The 19,462-nt window shown below is 51.7% G+C and overlaps 1 protein-coding gene across 1 annotated transcript; it reads right to left on the bottom strand.

Moving 5' to 3' along the window:
- Nucleotides 1-644: 644 nt before the first annotated feature.
- DEF6 (DEF6 guanine nucleotide exchange factor) lies at nucleotides 645-19,387 on the bottom strand. The gene is made up of 11 exons (XM_037052823.1): nucleotides 19,207-19,387; nucleotides 9,752-9,892; nucleotides 8,938-9,123; nucleotides 7,065-7,301; nucleotides 6,841-6,987; nucleotides 4,620-4,728; nucleotides 4,123-4,421; nucleotides 2,697-2,863; nucleotides 2,387-2,585; nucleotides 1,426-1,516; nucleotides 645-1,242 (listed from the first exon to the last, which is right to left on the bottom strand). Exons 1-11 carry the CDS (start codon nucleotides 19,300-19,302, stop codon nucleotides 1,019-1,021), a joined length of 1,896 nt encoding a protein of 631 aa, XP_036908718.1. The 5' UTR covers nucleotides 19,303-19,387; the 3' UTR covers nucleotides 645-1,018.
- Between the last annotated feature and the right edge of the window lie 75 nt (nucleotides 19,388-19,462).

The following is a 19,462-nucleotide window of genomic DNA, read 5'->3' as shown; positions in this document are numbered from 1 at the left end:
CGTATTTTACTAACATAGGAACTGAAGCATAGAGACGTACAGAAACTTGGTCAGTCCCCCGTTAGTAAGTGGCAGGGTGTACTTTCCCAGCCACTGTACTATATCTTATTCTTTTTTAAGAAATTTTTATTTTATTTTATTTTTTTAATATTTTATTTATTTATCTTTAGAGGGGAAGGGAAGGAGAGAGGAAGAGAAACATCAATGTATGGTTGCTTCTCGTGCATCCCCTGCTGGGAACTGGCCCCTGCTGGGAACTGGCCTGCAACCCAGGCATGTGCCCTGACTGGGAATCGAACCGCAATCGTGTGGTTCACAGGCCTGTGCTCAATCCACTGAGCTACACCAGCCAGGGCTATTTTATTTTATTTTATTTTTAGAGAGAGGGGATGGGAGAGAGAAAGAGAGAGAGAGAGAGAGAAACATCAATGTGTGGTTACCTCTCACATGTCCCCTATTGGGGACCTGGACCTCAACACAGGCATGTTCCCTGACTGGGAATTGAACCAGTGACCCTTCGGCTCTCAGGCCAGCACTCAATCTACTGAACCACACCAGCCTGACCTCCTTATTCTTTCTTGGACCTATAACTGTGCTTGAGGGAGGAAGAGAAGAAATGACAAGAGAAATGGACAGCAGACCTAATTAATAATTCACTCCAAGAACAGTTTTTATTTGGAAATGTGCCTGCACAGCTTGGTGGCAGTCTGGGGCAGATGGCCCCTGGCTTGCTTGTTTCTTCCTTCCCAGCCCAGGGCATAGGATCCTTGGGGTTACCGCACAGGATCAAGTTCTTAAGGGTCAGCATCCCAGACAGCTTCAGTGGTCTAGGGCCTGGGGCTGATACAAAAAAGAAACTAAGTTTCATTCTGGACTGTTTCATGGTTGGAGGGCCTTGGCCCCTGACACCAGGTCCTCAGTTCCCCCTTTTGCAGGGGCCAGTGTCACCCACAGGCCAGCTGTGGCCAGGTCCTGGTGGGCATGAATTTGGGGGTGATAGGGAAGGGGCTAGCAGAGGCTAATTTTCTGGTTCTGGGTCCACTTTATCTTCCCGAGGGGTGGAAGCTGAGATGGGAGTCTCATCCCCACCGTTGATGGACTTCTGCTGCTCACTGGTGCTGGGCGACGGGGTCCTGTTGCTCCGGGATCCCCAGCGGTTCAGGCGCTTTAGGGAGGAGTCACGGCGGGCGAGTGGAGGAGGCTGGAAGCCTGTGAAGGAGCTGCTGGTGGTGGGACGCTTGTCTGGCAGAGAACAAACGGTCATGAGTTAGGAGAAAGGTACATGAAAAGGGGAGAGGTTGACGGGCCTTGTGGTGAGAGGAGGACCTCTTGACCTTCAGTCCTGCAGGCTCTGAAGATCTGGGGGTATCCCTTTGCCTTCTCTCTCCTCTCTCCAGGTAGTTCCAGGGTCTAACCCCCTCTTACCTCCAGGCTCAATTGGATGCATGAGTCTGTTCATCTGGACGTTCCAGTGTTTCACGTTGGTGCTGGCCTGGCGCAACTTCTGCTGGGCGGCCTGAAGGGGGAGAGTGGGTCAGAGTCACTACCCGAGACAGGGTGCCTTGATCTTTTGAGATGCACAGGCCCCTTAGAATGTAACAAAGGCTATTGATCATCTCCTCAGAAAAATTCATGTATATTCACAGACTTACACATATGTACAGAGTCCCCAATTTCAGGGGACTCAGCCCCGTGGCAAAGGGTCAGATACAATCATAATTATAGTTTCCATTTATCAAGCAGCTAAGAGGTACTAAGTATATTTGTTATCTTATTTAACCTCAAGAGCAGAAGTTAACAACAAACAAGTACAAAAAAGGTTAAGTGACTTGTCAGGCGATACACACTGACCTCTGCAGCCCTGCACCACACTACCTCTCCAGGCGCTAATGCAGAACCTCTGCTCCAATGCGCACCTCGCCAGAAGCAGTTCATAAAGGAACTTTGTTTTCCCGCATTACATATTTCTGTGTTTAATTTTTTTCAATGACCATATAAGCCAACAAAGCAAAATAAAATAAATAATATTAATAAAAAGAAAGCATCAAAATAAAAACCCTCTTCTATGGAGATTTGGGCTCCAAGGAGTGGAAGCAAAAAAGAGGGCTAGCAAATTATGGTCTTGGAAGAGTAGAAGGGAAATTTTTGCCCACATTAATAATAACCATAAAAACAGCAGCTAATGTTTCTTTAGCCCTCACAACATACTAAATATCACGTCTTATTTCATGTAATCTTCATAACAACGCTATGACCTATCCCTCTTCTCTGAGGGACTTGAACTCAGAGAGGTCAAGCAATTCGCCTGCAGTCACACAGCCAGAGGAGAATAGAGCCAGGGTTTGAGAAAAGGGCCGCTTTCACCCAGCCCCACCCCTGGCCTCACCTCCACGTCCTCGTCGGCCCTCTGCCGGTTCTGCCGCACCTCCTCCAGCTGCTGCTGGGCCTGCTGCAGGGAGCGGCTCTGCTGCGCCATCTCCTGCTGCAGCTCTTGCTTCTCCTGCTGCGCCCGCTCGATGTAGCGCTCCTGCTCCTCCTTCAGCTGCAGCAGCTGCTTCAGCTTCTCTTCCTCCTCCTCCAGCAGTCTGCCGGGTGTGTACAGTGTCGTCTCCAGAGCCAAGGCACCTGGCAGGTGCTCAGCAAGTGGGACGGTGTGAGAGTCAGGAAGGGGAATCAGAGGGGTCCCTCAGTCCTACCTCGTCTGGGCCAGACGCACAGCCTCCTCGTCCCGCCGAGCTTTCACCTCCAGTTGCAGAGCCTCCTGAAGCCTCTGTTGCATCTCCTCCAGCTCCTCGATGCGCTGCCGCTGCCGGGCAGCCTCCTCCTCCTTCAGTTCCATCTCAGCCTGCATGGAGGCCCGGGCCTGCCCAGGGACGCAAAGCCAGGTCAATGGGGGCACAGGGGGAGGGAGGCAACAGGTATGCTGCCCTTTCTCCAGGGTCCTGCTAGGCCAGCCCAACTAGTTATCTCCAGGTGAGAGACTGAGGAGCTCCTTCATGTCAGGGTTTCCTGATCTGATCGCCGAGAACCTGCCTAGGTCAGATAACGAGCGGTGAACAGAGGCTGCATGGCGGACGGGGGCTCAAGTCATCCCCTCTCTAGAACCAGCCTTAATAATAATTATTGTATATTACAATGTAACGCGTTATCATTATAATTAACGCTAGTGCTAAGAAGGGAGGGACTATAATTATAGTAATTGTTATAACAACTGTTTCCTCATTTGATCCTCACCAAACCTGTGAGCAAAGTTCTACTAGCATCAACATGTCACTGATAAGTAATCGAGGTACACAGAGGCCACCGCGCCTGAGCTCACAGGGCTCCTAAGAGGCAGAGCTAGAAACGAATCCGCTGTCTGACTCCAGTTCTCTCTCTTTTTAAAAAAAGATGTATTTATTTTTAGAGAAGGGAAAGGAAGAAGAAAGAGAGGGAAACATCAGTGTGTGGTTGCCTCTCATGTACTCCCCACTGGGGACGTGGCCTGCAACCCAGGCTTATGCCCTGACTGGCAATCTGACCAGCGATCCTTTGATGTGTAGGCTGGCACTCAGTCCACTGAGCCACACCAGCCAGGGCTGACTCCAGTTCTCTTAAGTCCTAAATCTTATTGCCTCTACACGCTTAGTCCGCCTACACTTCCGTCTTGCCTTCCTCCCATTCTGCATTCCCCAAAGTGGTTTCATTGTAAACTCAGATCAAGTCTAGTCCAATCTATTCCAACCTTGGACCAAATTCACCTGTAATGACGTCATCATTAGAGGCTTAGTCCAAGCCTCGCCCCCAACCAGGCCCCAATCTCCACCTAGCACTTAGCTCAGGCCCCACCCAATCTTTTGGCTTGGGCACCCCCCACCCCCACCATTTCTTCCTTTGATACATCCCTCTGCTAGTTTCCTTAGTTATCTATCCACAAGGTCTTCCCTCTGGCACAGGCTCCGACCAATACTCATCTTCCAAGCCTATGGTCTCTGTTCCAACAGTCCCTCATTCCAAGCCCGCCACCATCCCTCTGCCCCCGGGCCACGCCCTCGCCTCAGGCCCCGCCCCCAGTCCTCAGCTCCAAGGCCGAGCTTCTCCACACCCAGCAGCCTGCGCCTCAGCTCCTGGGGCGGGCCCCACCTGCTCCGCCTCTCGCAATTGGCCTTCCAGCGCTAGCTGCAGCTCGCGATGCTGGCTGCGGCGCCGCTCCTCCTCCTCCTGCAGCAGGCGCTCCGCCTGCCGCTGCGCCTCTTGCAGCAGCTCCAGCTCCTGCAGCTTCCGCTCCTTCTCCTCCTGCAGCTGCTGCAACCGCAGCAGCTCCTCCTCCTTGGCTACCCGGCGCCGCTCCCGCTGCTCCCGCTGCTCCCGTCGCTTCTGCTTCAGGTCCTTGTGCAACGACGTCTTCCCCTCGGCCTGCAGTCGGATCGCCATCTGGATGGCTGAGGAGGGAGTGGGAGGGGGTCAGCAGAGGGCTAGCCCGGGGCAGGGTGGCTCGAGGTGGCCCACTGCTGGAAAGGGGCCTTAGGAGTCACTCAACTCGGCTCCAGCCTCCCACTGGGCAGTGTGTGATCACCTGCTTTACAGTGATGAGGCAACCAAGGCCCAGCCACATCAAGACCACTCCGTGAGCAACTCACCAGCTGTCCACTCCTGGCGCTGGCGCGTGTCCGAGGCGCTCATCTCGTATGTGCGGGAGGCCGTCTTCACACAGAACATGCAGCGCTTTCCCTCGCGGTCCGGCAGCACCTGGGACAGGGCAGGTGGTCAAAGATAGACTGGCTTGCTTCGCTGGGTCAGGTCACTCCTGCCCTGCCCCAGGGTGCTCCAGCTCCTGCCCCTGCCCCTCCTGGCTGACCATCTTCCCTGGGCACCCCTCCCACTGCCTGCCAAGGAGCCTGTGTGGCCCAGCTTGGAGGTTAGTTATAGGGGTAATTGTGTCCCCACAACTCTTGTAGCCTTTGCTCTTCGAAGGTGGAGTGGGCTGTTTTCATGCTGGTATCTCTCCATGGGGCCTAGCATCTAGTCACCACTCCGTGTTTATGCAGATCATGCCTGAACACCTCCAGTCACAGGGTCCTTGCTATCCGGACCATTCATTTTCTTATGGCCCTGCCTGTTGAGACTGTTCTCCATTTATTTCACAGATATTTTGGAGTATCTGCTGAGTGTCACTCATTGTACTAGGCATTTGGGATAGTGAGGTGTGCCAAACAGACCAGATCCCTGCCTTCCTTGAGTTACATTCTAGTGGAAAATAATAGCTACCACCTTTTGAGCGTCTTAGATTCTAGGGTCTGTACTAGTGTTTCATATGTATCATTTTATTCACTCCTCCCAGACAGCCTTGTCAGGCAGGCATCATTATCTCCACTTTACAGAGAAAGAAATGGAGGCTCTAAGAAGTCCAGGATCTTGCCCAATTCACACCGCCTGTTAGTGTTAGAGCTGAGTCTCTGCCTAGATCTGTGCTCTTTCCACAGAGACACCACAGCTTCCTCATTTGAGAAAAAAATGGACAGAGCCTACGGTGGCTATAATTTTAAAAAATGTGCCCTGGCTGATGTGGCTCAGTGGACTGAACACGAGCCTATGAACCAAGAAGTCACTGGTTCAATTCCCCATCAAGGTACAGGCCTGGGTTGTGGGCCAGGCTCCTCTTTGGCAGCGTGTGAGATGCAACCAACTGATGCTTCTTTCACACATCGATGTTTCTGTTCCTCTCTTTCTCCCTCCCTTCCCCTTTCTCCAAAAATAAATATTTTTAAAAATGTAAAATAACAAGTGTTGATGAGGATATGGAGAAATTGGAACCCTCATACACTGCTGGTGAGAATGTAAGAAGGTGCAGCCACCGCGGACAACAGTTTGGCTGTCCCTCTAAAAGCTAAACAGAGTGATCATAGGATGCAGCAATTCTGCTCATAGGTATGTGCCCAGAGAAATGAAAACACACGTCCACCCAGAAATTTGTATGTGGATATTCATAACAGCATTATGCACAATAGTAAACAGATGGCAACAATCCAATGTCTATTATCAATGAGTGAATAAATAAGCAAAATGTCATATATCTACAATGGAATATTATTCAGCCACAAAAAGGGATGAAGTCCTGAGCCGTGCTGCAACATGGAGGAACTTTGGAAACACTATGCTAAGAGAAATAAGCCAGACACAAAAAAACAAATATCGCACTCTACCATTTTACACGATACCCAAGTTCGTGGAGACAAAAAGTAGGGGGTGGGATGGGGACGAGTTATTGCTTCATGGGTTGGGATGATGAAAACATTTTGGAAATAGATAATGGTGATGGTCACACAACACTGTGGACATATTTAATGCTACTGAAGCGTACACTTAAAATGGTTAAAGTGGCAAATTTCATGTTACACATATATTTTTATTACAGTTTTAAAAATTGTTATTTTAAGCCTCTGAAATAATGGACAGAGCCAAGGGAGGGGAGGGAGGAAAGGAGAGGAGTGTGGAGAAAGAACAGGGAGGTACAGAGTTGCCATGGAGAATGGCATGTGGGTGAAGGAGAAAGGCCAGGAAAGAGGATTTTTAGAAAGTTTTGCTGTGTAGTGTGAGACGTAAGCTGTCTCTTCTGAAATCTTTCACAAGGTCCACATTATTCACCAATAACTTTAGTATTTAATTTGCAGTTTGGTTTAAAAAAAACATGACATGGACGAGAATGGCCTTGAGGTACCAGGTATATTTGCTTTTCCTCATCTAAGCAGAAACTTGTCACTGGCTTTTCTTGATTTGCCCTCCTCCTGACCCTCTGGCCCTTGCACCACCCTGAAGACCTTCCGGGCCCCGAGGCATGCTCCACCTCACCTGTCCCCTTACCTCCACGCAGCACTGTGCGTCTAGTGGGATGGTACCCCTTTTCTCTTTGCACTCTTCACTCCCAAAGTAGCAGAGGCAGCTGGGCTGCAGCTGGAACCAGCGTTCCGCCCAGTTCCTCCTCAGGTGTCCTCGCTTCCACAGGTAGCCCTGCCAGCCAGAGCAAAGTCAGAGTCCTCCTTCACTCCTCCCTGGGGGTCCTCCCCCAGTTCCCAACTTGGCCTAACCTGCTTCAGGACATCTTGGATGAGCTCCTGGTAGACCTCATGGATGGCCATGCTGAGGGTATCCCGCCCCACACCTCGCAGACAGCGGCCAGAGTTGAAGAGCTCCAGGAACTGCCAGACACTGAGCCCTCCGGTGGTCTGGGCTGCCTGGGATTCCTGTGCCAACAGCTCCTCCAGCTCCGCCAAGCTCACCTCCAAACTCATGCTGCTGAGTACCTTCTTTAGCAGGTACTCCACCTGAGGGAAGAGAAGAAAGGCCTGGTGACTGCAGCAGGCAGTGTTGCCAACACTAACACTAGGGGGCGCTCCCCTCTGGCTCCAGAACAAGGACAAAGGTGACCAGGATCAGGTGGTTGGAGGTGGAGGCAGAAGACTAAACTGGTGGAGACACCCGGGTAGATTTGGGAGGGGATCCTGGGGCTGCAACCCCAATTCAGGCATCCTCTCCCTTTCCCCAACCACCAATCCCACTCCTTCCTGCCTAAATTAAGGGCAGGTGAAGGTGGAAGCTGTGGGCTGGGGGGCAGGCAGAGGTGGAAAATCACGCAAAAAAATATCAGAGGGGCCCTCTCACCCAATGCTCTCACTTAGCAGATGACAAAACTGAGGCCCAAGGGGGGAAGTGATTTGTTCTAAAGCATGCAGCAAGTCGCTGGCAGCCAGAACTTGATGCAGCTCTCCCGAGTCCCACCTGAGTCCCATTCCAAGCCCCAACCCTGGGGACCCTCCCTTGTGGGAGGGCAAGGGGGTTGGGGGTGGGGATCAGCAGGGCAGGGACAGGAAACCTGTTGCGGAGGAACAGGAAGTGGTGGTTGGGGTACATCCTGCTGCAGTTCGTTCGCACTGCATGTTGATCACAGCAGCGAGCAGCCTTCTGAGAGGCCACCATGCCCTCACTGGCCGGGGTCTAGCAAGGGTGCCAACGCCGGTGTCTGTGTGGATGGACACATGTCCCTCTCCTGCCCTGGCGGCTCTTTGGGAAACCCTCTCCAGGACTTTCACTGGGTCTCAGCTGGGATCCGGGTGGGGTGTACCAGTCAGGACTCAAGTGGCTCCTCTCCCTCTTCCCCCAAACAGAAGCAAGGATACAAATCCGAGTGCAGTTCGACGTGCCAGTTCTCCTTGCAAACACAGAAAGCCCATCCCCTGTATGCCCGCATCTAAAGGCCTAAATTCGCCCTGGCATCTTCACAGCCACGAGGGCTAAGGGTCGGGAGAAGGCTGAACAGACGGGAGGGAGACGGAGAACGGAGCGGGAGGGTGCGTGTTGACTGGAAAAGGGGGCACCTGCTCCGGTTTCACTGAGATGAGGAGGGAAGGGTGGGATTCCAGGCCTCCACTCCCAGGTCACCTTTCTGGGGTCCTGAGCTGAGTCTTCCCTGGCTCTCCCCCACGTTGTAGAGGTCAGGAAGAGAAAATCTAGAACCAGGGCCAGACTCAGGGGTCTGGCCATGGGGAATATTGGGGAGATGGCCCATAAAAGTCTCCCTCCCCCTCATAGAGACCCCTTCTCCGATTGCCACAGCACCTAAAATCCTGCCATTTGATCTTAAATGTTCTTGTCTTAAATGCCCAGTAACATATCAGGCATTTACACTTTTGTGTAAATAGAATTGGTAGCTTATTTTCCTACTGTGAGGGACAGCAAAACCCTGAAGGAAGTGTAGTTTTGGTTCACCTGGGAGAAGGCACAGGTGTTCTGGCATGGGCCATTCTAGGCACCTGGAGACAGCGGGTTATGGACAGGTATCAGCATGGGAAGAGAAAGAAGAAAGGGGATGTGGGAAAGTACAAAGGCGATTTGGCTTCCTTCACAATTTTGCTGAGGCCTGGCCCCAAGCGATTCAGTCTCTGGGGGAGCCCTCACCCTTACCTCATCCGGAACCATGATCAGGGGGTACTTGTCCTCAGACAGGAAGTTGAAGAGGCACCAGAGGCGGAAGGCATCCTGGTTGGACAGCATGCTGTTCCCGTTGCTATCCACCCGGTAGTTCTTCTTGGCCGTCAGGGTCCAGCACAGCTCATCAAAGTGCTCTTTAACAAAAGCCCCCTCCTCCACCTGCCACCAGGCCTCCAAGTCAGCCAAGAAGGCTGCCCCGTCCTGGCTCCGCCCCTACACTAGGCTCCAGCTGGCTTCTCGGGACATCTATTCTGCTCCCCATCCAGCCAAATCTGGGCTCTAACTTGAGGAATCCCTGAGCTGATTACCAGGTAACTAGCTGGTTCCAACCAGCCTGCCTCCTCAACCCCCAACACACACATCCACACCCACCCAAGTTCCCTGTCAACAGAGACACTCTAGCCCCTTAGCCCAGAGGAGAAAGGAGGGGAGGCCCAGGGCAGAATGGACGGTCGAGAAGAACCAGAGAAGACAGCACAGCTGGGAGGAGCAGGGGGATAGTACTGGGGGAAGCGGGAGAGCTCTTTGTACAGGTTACAGCTGGAAGCTGGAGGTGAGCCTAGGCAGGCTGGGGTGGGAAGTTACGCAGGGTAGAAGCTCGGGTAGAGAAGAGGGAGACCGCAGGTGTGTGAACGGGGGCACGCAGCTGGAAAGTGCAGGATGGAAATGGGAAACCAGAAGCACAGAGGGGACAGAAGTGGGAGTTTATCGTGGGGAGGAAATGTATTAGGGTGCTGGCTGGGAAGTGGGGCGAGGTTAGAGGTGCCTCTCCTAGGCTGGGCCTCACCTTGTCCAGGATGTACTTGTTGAGGTAGGGCATGTATCCCTGGCTGGACACAGGACCATCGTCGTCATCTCGGAAGTGTTCCTCCAGAGCCACAGGGTCATGGGGGATGTGTAGGACCGTGTACAGGTTATGGGACAGCACCTGAGACAGAGTGGCAGTTTGTCTTCCTGCACCCCAACCAAAACTGGGACAAAGGATAGCCCCCCCCCTCGTTTGCCCCCAACCCCATCCTGGCTAGGTCCTCTGCACACACTATTCAATCATTACCAAAACATATATCATGGAATATTATTCAGCCATAAAAAAGAATGATTGGTCATTTGCAACAACATGGATGAAACTTGAAGGCATTATGCTAAGGGAAATAAGTCAGGCAGAGAGACAAATACGTATAATGCTCTTGTATGTGGAATCCAAACAAAAACAAACTAAAAAACCCTCACAGATTCAGAGAAAAGATTGGTAGCTGCCAGAGGTAGGGGGTGGGGGTGGGAGAAATGGGTGAAGGGGGTGGAAGTTACAACCTTCCAGTTATAAAATAAAGTCATGGGGATACAAAACATGACCACAGTTAACTGCAGCGCAGGGCATATTTGGAAGCTGCTGAGAGGCCATGTCTCCGCTAGGAGGAAGGATGTTGGTGTTGAGGAGAGTAACTACCACGGCTTCCAGTGTTTTAACAAAACCCTAGACATGTGGTCTTCCGGCCAAGTGTCTGCATTTTTTCCCAGGGAGTAAATCATAAAAGTTCTCATCACAAGAACTTTTCTCATGTAAAAACTTCTTTTGCAACTACGTATGGCGACAGATTTTTACTAGACTTACTGTGGCAATCGTTTTGCAAAACAGTTGACCTTTGAACAATGTGGCGTTAGAAGCGCCAATCCCACCTCCATGCAAAGTTGAAAATCCAGGTACAGCTTTTGACTCTTGAAAAACTTAACTATACTTGTGCCTAGGTAACCATGGGGGACTGGTTCCAGGACCCCCGTGGATACCAAACCCCACAGATGCTGAAGTCCCTTACGTAAAATGCGGCAGGACAGTGCATACAGTGGGCTCTCTGCAGAACCCCAACCATGAATTGAAAATACTGGGTTTTTTAAAAATCCCCACCTGAGGACATGTCCTCTGATTTTAGACAGGATAAAAGAAGAAGGCAAGAGAGAGAGACAGAGAGAAACATTGATCAGTCACCTCCCACCTGGGCCCCGACTGGGGATTGATCCTGCAACCCTTGGACGTACAGGACAATGCTTTAACCAACTGAGCTAGCCGGCCAGGGCTGAAAATACTGTTTTTGGTCCATGGTTGATTGAATCTGCAGATGTAAAACCTATGGATAGGGAGGACTGAATGTATATTTATTGCAAAATATAGGCATATAAGTGGACCCACGCAGTTTAAACCCACGTTCAAGGGTTTACTGTGTGTACAAATACTGAATCATTATTGTGCACACCTGAAACTAATATGTTAAATGTCAATTATACCTCAATAAAGAAAACTTATACATTTACTATGCACCAAAAACTGAGCTAAGCACTTTACATATAATTCACTTAACCCTCATAATAACTGTTAACATCCCCCCATTTTAGAGATGAAAAATACCCCTCAGCCGAGACATTAAGTGACTCACCCAAGGTCAGAGAGCCGGCAGAGCTGGGCTCAAACCCAGGCAGCCAGGCTCTCAGCCCCCTCACTAGGTCGAGGATCCGTCCTCTGTCTGCAGACAAGGACGCTGAGGCTCAAGGGATTCAGTAGCTTGCCCAAGGACCCACTGCGAACAAGAGCCTGGGATTCAAATACAGCTCCGCAGATACCGAAGCCCAAGTACTTTGTATGATGCAGGGCTGTCTGCAGGGAAACAGCTTGTCATCCCAGGGCAGAGCCCCAGATGGATCCGTTTCCATCGAAGATTCAGTGCGCAGGCCGCAGTGTGCCTAGCACCCAGGTTTGGCTGCTAGGGTGCGGCCGTGTGCGATTGCCCCTCTAAAGGTGGAAGGGAGCTGGAGAGAGCTCAGAGGAAGCGTCATGAAAATGGTCTGTGGGATGTGGAGTACAAGGCCCAGAAAAGATGGTGGCCATGATGATATGGAGGAGAAACATGGGTTGGTTAACAAACCTATGATACTAGAAGGAAGCGGTTGAAATTTGAACAAGGAAATCCGGGGAAGAAAATCGCCTTGGGGTCATTCTATCATCACAGACAGCATAGTGGTTAGTCACTATTGTGCCAGCCGCTGTGTGAGGCGCTCTCTCTACCCCATGTCTAATCTCCACAACTGTGGTACCCAAACACCAGTATCCCTGTTTTTCAGATAAGGATGCTGGGACTTGGAGAGGTCGAGAGGAATCAGAGACAGAACTCAGGTTGGAACTAGATGAGCCTGGCTCTGAAGGCTGCCGCCCTCTTAGAAGACTGACCACGAGCCCCTTTCCCAAGCAGACTCTGGTCTCTGGGACAAGGTCTCCATCCGTCTTGGCGTCCCACACCACCTAGTTCTCTTCTGCACACCCAAGGCAGTCCGTAAGTGCTGCATCTCATGGCTGATTCCACCACCATCAGTTAATCTCGGGGTCGGTTTCTCCGAGGCCAGAGCCAGCAACATCTAGAGATGGCCCATGTGCCAAGTGTTCATTTCTTGGGGGGAGAAAGGATCGAGACTTCTCCCCAGTGCTCTCTTGGGCCTCAGGTTCCACTTGACAAAGTGGGGTTTTGCGGGCCCAGCAGAACAGCGATGTTTTTCTTTCCCGTAACTTCCCTCTAGGCAGTCATCCCTAATCTCCACCCAGCCCTCTTTCCCACACTCTTTCAATTCTCTCTGGTTCTGCCTTCTCTTGTTCTAGAGGATGGCTGAAGTTTCTTCCTCATGAACTCTGCTCCCTCTCTCTTATTTTGGTAAAGAGGCTTGCTTTCCCTTTGAGAAGTACTTCTCCCCACCTTCAATATCTGTGACACCGAACACTTGCACCTGTTTCCAAGGGTGGGCACGTCAAAGTCATAGTGATCGGGCCCTGGCCAGTGGCTCAGTTGGTTGGAGAATCGAGCTGTGAAACTAAAGGTCACAGGTTTGATTCCCGGTCAGGGCACATGCCTGGGTTGTAGGTTTGGTTCCTGGTCTGGGTGAGTGTGAGAAGCAACTGATCAATGTTCCTCTCTCTCCCTTCTGTAAAATCACTAAGCATATCCTCAGCTGAGGATAAAAAAAGTGATAGTGATTGGTTCAAAGAAGAGCACATGATCAAATCTGGGCCAATGAGAATCAGCCCTAGGATTTTTGCTTACTCTAGTGAAAAACAAGTAAACTCTCCATGGAATTGTTAAGCTGTTGGAAGATAGATACATCTGACATCTTTGTTCCTCTGTAGGAAGTGCCTGCTTAAAAATAAGGCCATGGGTGAAAAACAGGAGTCAAGGGATAAAGAGAGGCATCAGCCCCGGCTGGAATGGCTCAGTGAATTGACCACAACCTGCAGACTGAATGGCTGCTGGTTCAGTTCCCAGACAGGGCACGTGCCGGGCTGCAGGCCAGGTCCTCAGTTGGAGATGTGAGAAAGGCTACTGATCACTGTTTCCCTCTCTTTCTCCCTCCTTCCCCCACTCTCTGGAAATAAATAAGTAAAATCTTTAAAAATAAGAAGGGATAAAGAGCCACCGGTTGAGAACCTGGATCTAGTCACGCCCAAAGTAAATGCTATGCTTACATATTTGGTTATGTGAGCCAATAACAAACATCTCCCTTTAGTTATTTTGAGTTAGGATCCTGTCATTTGCATCCAGAAAAGACCTAATATATCTGTGTCCATAGGATACCAATTCCCAGTCTGAGAGGTGCCACTGGCTCAATGCCACCTACGCTCCAGGGTGACTGACACAAGAGAAATATCCACTTCTGAAGTGACAAGTGTTATTCTGCGAGTTTTACAAATTTCCACCTGGAGCCTCCTGGCCTCTTTTCAAATTACCCATGTCTTTATCTTCCTCCAAGCCTCCAAGCACCTGGGTAAGAAGTGCCACACCACAGTGGCGGGGAGCGGAAGACCAGGGACCGTCGCTTCTAGTTGTGGGGCCTTGGATGAACTCCTTCGTCCCCTCGTTGTCAATAAAATGGGATAACACCTGCCACGCAGAAGGGCTGTGAGGATGGAGTGCCAGACGTAGGTCTGCAGGGAACAAGTGTTGGTTCCTTTTCTGTATCGAAAGCGGGACTTGTTACCTAACAAACTGACTCAGGTGGAAGAGACTGGTAATACGAAGTCCTAAGGAGGCTGTGGACAAAGGGAGACTTGAAGGCCCTGCTGTCGAGCTGGGAATTTGCAGCCCTTCCGAGGGGCAAAAATCTATCAGACTTAAAAATGAGCACGAGCCCAGCGTTCCCGATCATGCCACCCACACGTGCTCAAGGGAACCCCGCCACATGTGCGGGAGTGTCCGCTCAGCGCTGTTTGCGAAGCGGGGAGTGGGAGACAGCCTGAGGCCCCTTCAGTAGGGGACAGGCATGGCGTGTGGTCGACCCCGTGCGGTTGTGGAGCTTGCTTCTGCCACCGTGTGCTCATGGGCGCGTCACTGAACTTCTCTGTGAGGATAACGAGGGCCTTTTAGAGGGGACTTTTAGAACGAAGGGCGTAGCACAGCACCTGGGGGTGCACGGTGCACGGCTTAACAAAAGTTGTGAGCTATTTCTATTGTTATATTTGTATGAACACATGGAAAGCTATGCATAACACATTGGCAGGTGAAAAAAGTAAGCTGTAGGGTAAAATGGGAAGTGGACGTGTGTGCTCAGATTAGGTTGGACCATCCGCTACTTTAGTCATCGAAGCAGTCAAATGTGGGCAGTTTCATACCGTTCAATGCAGTATGTTTATTTGTATGGAGAAAAAATCTAGAAGACTTAGCAAACTGGTAACAGTGCTCCCCTTGCCACCCTCCCAAGGAGGGGAGGGACTTCCACCTTTGCCATTACATTGTCTCTGAATTTTATTAACTACTAACATGTTTTACTTTTATGATAAATTTCATCTTTTAAGAAATTACATTCTGCACTCTAATTTTTTAAGCAGGAGCATATATCATTTTTATGACAAAATTTTTAACTACAGACAAAAATGAAGGGTGACATTAACCACTATTACTAATGTCCCCTAGAGTGAAGCTGCTTCGTAGGAACATTTTTTGCTGTTCCGTCTGTGTGAGCCGCGCTGGGTGTTCTGCGTTCCCTGGGGGTGGCAAGGACTCTGATCTCAGCCCTGACTCAAGCTGGTACAATGTCCCCGTACGCTGACTGCCTGTGACTGGTCCTCAAGTCTAACTTAAATGCTCCGTCGGTTTCCCATCCTTCTCAGAGTAAGACTCCTTCCCGAGGCCTCAGGCGCCGCGTGGCCTGGCCCGCTGCACCTCCTCTGACCTTATCCCTCCAGGTCACTTCTCTCCAGCCACTCTAGCCCCCCTTGACCGTGGACAAGCCAGGCACGCTCTTGCCCCAGGGCCTCTGCACCTGCTCTTCCTTCAGGCTGGAACTTCCTTCTCCCAGGTCATGACACGGCTCACACCCCGTCCTCCTTCCATGCTTTCCTTGGACGCCAGCTTCTCAGGAAGGGCTTCTCTGATCACCTGATTGGAGTCTATAACCCCGTCCCCTCTAACTCCCACACTCTGCTCCCCATTTCTGCTCTGTTTCCTCCTTGTCATCCGTCCTCTCCCATCACATGATACCTTTTTGCTCCTTTCGTGTATCCTATGTGCCCTCAGACTGCGGTGTTAGCACCACAAGGGGCGGGAGGATTTCCGTCTGTCTCATTCACCACTGCATCACGGGGTCTGGCATGTAACGGACACAATGCGGCTGTCGAATGAACTTGAATGCTTCATGAGGAGAAGCAGGAAAAATACAGAAGGCAGACAGACATGGACTGAATCTCTCTGGGCAAGCTGACCCCGCTGGGCCTGTCTTCATCTCTCTGACACTCAGAGGGGTTCAATGAAGTGACGCCCGAACCCCTGCCACCCCAGGAGAGCACCTGCCACACAGCGGCACACACTATTTGAGCTATTTTTCTCCCTGGTTTATTTGCCCACACTGTTCTCTAAGACCGGCCTTCCTCACCTATACCTTTTTCTTTTAAAACCCTCACCTGAGGACACTTTTTTTTTTTCATTTCTTTAGAGAGAGAGGAAGGAAGGGAGAGAGAAACAACTGCTAGTTGCCTCCAGTATGTTTGCACCTAGACCAGGGATAGAACCCAAACTGCAGGTGTGTGCCCTGTCTGGGAATGGAACCTGCAACCTTTGGTTATGGGACAAGGCACCAACCAGCTGAGCCACGCTGGCCAGGGCTTCACTAATACCTTTGGTCAGTGGAGCCCAGGGCTCCACTTTGTCTGAGGATCCCAGGGCAGAGGATCCAATCCCTATGAGCTGTCTGGTATCAGGACAAGGAAGAATTAAAGGCTCCACACGCTTAGGGCTCAGGGCCCCTCCCCACTGAGCTTAGCAGACCTCAGACTGCCAGGCTTCCGGTGCCTGGGCTTGGTGCGGGCTGGGGTGGGGAGTGGGTGTGACCAGAAGACGGTCAGGTGGGAAAGGAAATGGCTGGGATGGAGACCAGCAAGAGCACATCAGTCCCCAGCCCCGGAGGTAGGGACTGTCATTATCCTCACTTTACAGACGAGGACAGCAAGGCTCAGAGAGCCGAGTGTCTCACCGAAGGAAGGACTCTAAAGCCCTGCCCGCGATCTCTACGCTACATCAGCCCTGGCCAAGCATCAGAATCACCTGGGGAGCTGGTGAAACTGAAATAGGCCGGGGCCCACCCAGATCTACTGACTCAGAGTTTCCAAGGGTGGTGTCCAGGTGCCTGCACTTTTCACAAGCCGCCGTTCGGCCTCCCTCAGAGAGCACTCCCACAGGCTCCCCCCGCCCCCCCCGCCCCCCCAGTCTCTGACCTCTGGGTTGGCAGCCATTGACCTTAAAGAGACTTCATTTATTCACTGTTTCCTCTGGAGGCATGTGGGGGAGTGGCTATTCTCTGGGGGTCAGGAGTTCCCTAAAAGCTCAAGTGCAGGGATTGGGACTGGTGCCATGCCCATGGTTCGGTCGTTTCCAGCCTTCAGAAGTAGATGCAGGTACAGAGAACCCATCGAAGTAACAAGCGATGACTGGGGAAAGAAGGAACACTCAGTCTCTTCTCCCCTCTGATCTCTCCCTGAAACCTCTTCTCCAGAGAAAACATTCCTGACTCCTGGGGCTACTTCCCAGAAGACTTGCTGTTCCTCCTCCCTTCGGCCTCATCATGGCTTTGCCCAGGACAGACAGAGGCAGCCCCTCTACCAACACATCGGGGCAGAAGTGGTGACCGTCACGGACAGATATTGCTTGCTCTGACTGGTGCAGTTCTCCTGCTTGGTCCCAACCAAGAGCTCCAAGACCAGGGACAGTTTTAGTGAGAAGGTGGCCCTGCTGGTATATATATCTCTCATCTGCTTCTTCCCCGCCTTCTGACCACTTCTCTATTGCTCCTTTGCCTGTGTCCCCACCCCCAACACGATCACTACTTCCTCCCATTCCAGTGTTCACTTCCAATGACGTGGACCCTACATTTCTGCCCCACCCACTACCTGCCTGACACCCTCGCAGCTAGCTCAGATTCCCCAGAGTGGAACAGTTTTCTGTCAAGCAGAGAGAGAAATCTACCACTGATCTTTTGTGACCGAGGAGGCTGCCGGCAGTGGGTTCAATTTGAGCTGTGACGTGGTACAGGTAGCGAACAGTTCAAGTATGCAAGCTCCCCATGGGCTCTCTCCTGCAACTACGCAACCCGTGGGGGCAGGGAGCAGACCCAGTTAGAGGCCCAGACAGGCTCAAGCAGAGATGGATTTTGGATGATCTTCTGCCCAAACTGAGACCCCACTAGATGATCTGCAACAAAAGAATTTAAGCAGACTATAAGGAAGATCCTGCCTGTAGGGGCATTCTCCCAGATGAACAAAGGCAGTAGTGGACTCTCCTTCCAGGGGGAGCCAAGAGTCGTTTATTGGATGCTCACAAGTCTGGCTAAGGGATAGATTATTGGACAGGACTGGTTTGGGACATCCAATTACTGTGTCTCCACGTTCAGCAAGGTAGGCCTTTGGAACAGGTAGGGCTAACACCTACCCAGTTGTAGCTATCCCTCTCAGGTTTCTGGGCACCTCCTGCCTTGGTCATTAAGAATGGAGGTTTCCTTGAGACTGCACCCCTATTTTGATGTGCCTAGGGAGACACCAGGAATCTAGGGCCTTAGCCTCATGCCAGGTACATAGATGGTGGTCAATAAATATCTGTGAAGTGAATGGATGAACCCCTAAGGCAGATCCCAGAGAGCTGGGGGCTACCCTGCTCTGCCCCCACAATTCCCTAGCTCTGACTGTTTAGGGCAGCAGTTTTCAACCTTTTTCATCTCAAGACACACATCAACTAATTACTAAAATTCTGTAGCACAACAAAGATACAGTATAATTTTGATCACGCTGAACAGCTATTGTAGTGTTGGCTGTTGTCAATTTTTTTTTACTTGACAAGTTAAGGGGAAAGAGGTCAGGGCCCTGACTAAACAGTCAGGTGTTGCATGTATTAAAAACTCTTGCAGCGCACCAGTGTGCCTCTTGCAGCACACGGGCTGAAAATCGCTGGCTAAGGGTCTTGTTTCTTTCCTAACTAGGGAGAAGACAGCACCAACCCAGGACTGGAAGAAGGAAGGAAAGAAACTTTCTAGCCTGCCAGGAATTGTCTCGGGCAATTACTGACGGGGCCCTTCCTGGGCTCAGATTCCACCTCCTCCCAACCTGAGGTCTCAAGGCCTAAGATAACAATCTCCTAACTTGGTGTGTGGGCGAAGGGGAAGGGGGAGGAGGAGCCCCGTGCAGCATAATGGGGTCTTGAGTTCTTGCCCCTTCCCATCTCTGTCCCACTGGGAGGCAGGTTCAGAGGAGCTTTTCCACCAAGGGCGACAGAGCCTGCCCAGTTTGGACTAAGAATGGCTCTTTGAATCTCTCTCTCAGCTCCAGGAGGAAGTGACTGACAAGTACTAGCCAACTGTCTCTTTTCAAAGTCAAAAGGAAATGGCAGGGAGGACTAGGGTACGTGCCCAAGCTTGACTCAGATGTGTGCTCATCACATGGAGTCTGGGACGTCACCTGGCCCGTGGCCCTCAGAACCCCATGCCACCAACACCATCCCGACAGTTGAAGGGCAGGGCTCTAGGCAATGGCTCTGCACATGCCCCCTGGTCTTTAGACAGTAGACAGCAGCCTCCACTGGGCCTCCAGTTGCCCGGTACTGGCCCCCACTTCAGGCCGGGGCCTCTGGATGGCAGGGTGCCCAGAGAGTAGCAGTGTTCATGCCTGGCTCAGGCGGCAGAGACCACTGGGGTGTGTCTGTCAGCCTCCCCTGGGCCCCGCGCGCCCCTCACCTTGAGCTGGGACTTGGAGACCTTGCCGCTCTTCTCCACATCCAACGCGGTGAAAGCATACCAGATGGACTTAAGCAGCTCCTTGCGCAGGGCCATGGCTGAGGCACCCGCCCGGCCCGGGGGTGGCTCTGACACCAAGATCCGGTTTCAGGAAATGCAAACGGCTGCACAGACCACAGAGGAGCCCAGGCGCGGAGCGAGAGCTCCACCTGCCTGCTCACAGGCCGCCTGTGCTGGCGGTAACCAGCCTGTAGCT

The sequence above is a fragment of the Sturnira hondurensis genome, unplaced genomic scaffold (assembly GCF_014824575.4).
Source record: "Sturnira hondurensis isolate 20B ecotype Veracruz unplaced genomic scaffold, ASM1482457v3 Scaffold0007578, whole genome shotgun sequence".
NCBI lineage: Eukaryota > Metazoa > Chordata > Mammalia > Chiroptera > Phyllostomidae > Sturnira > Sturnira hondurensis.
This window is presented reverse-complemented; position numbering and strand designations above follow the sequence as displayed.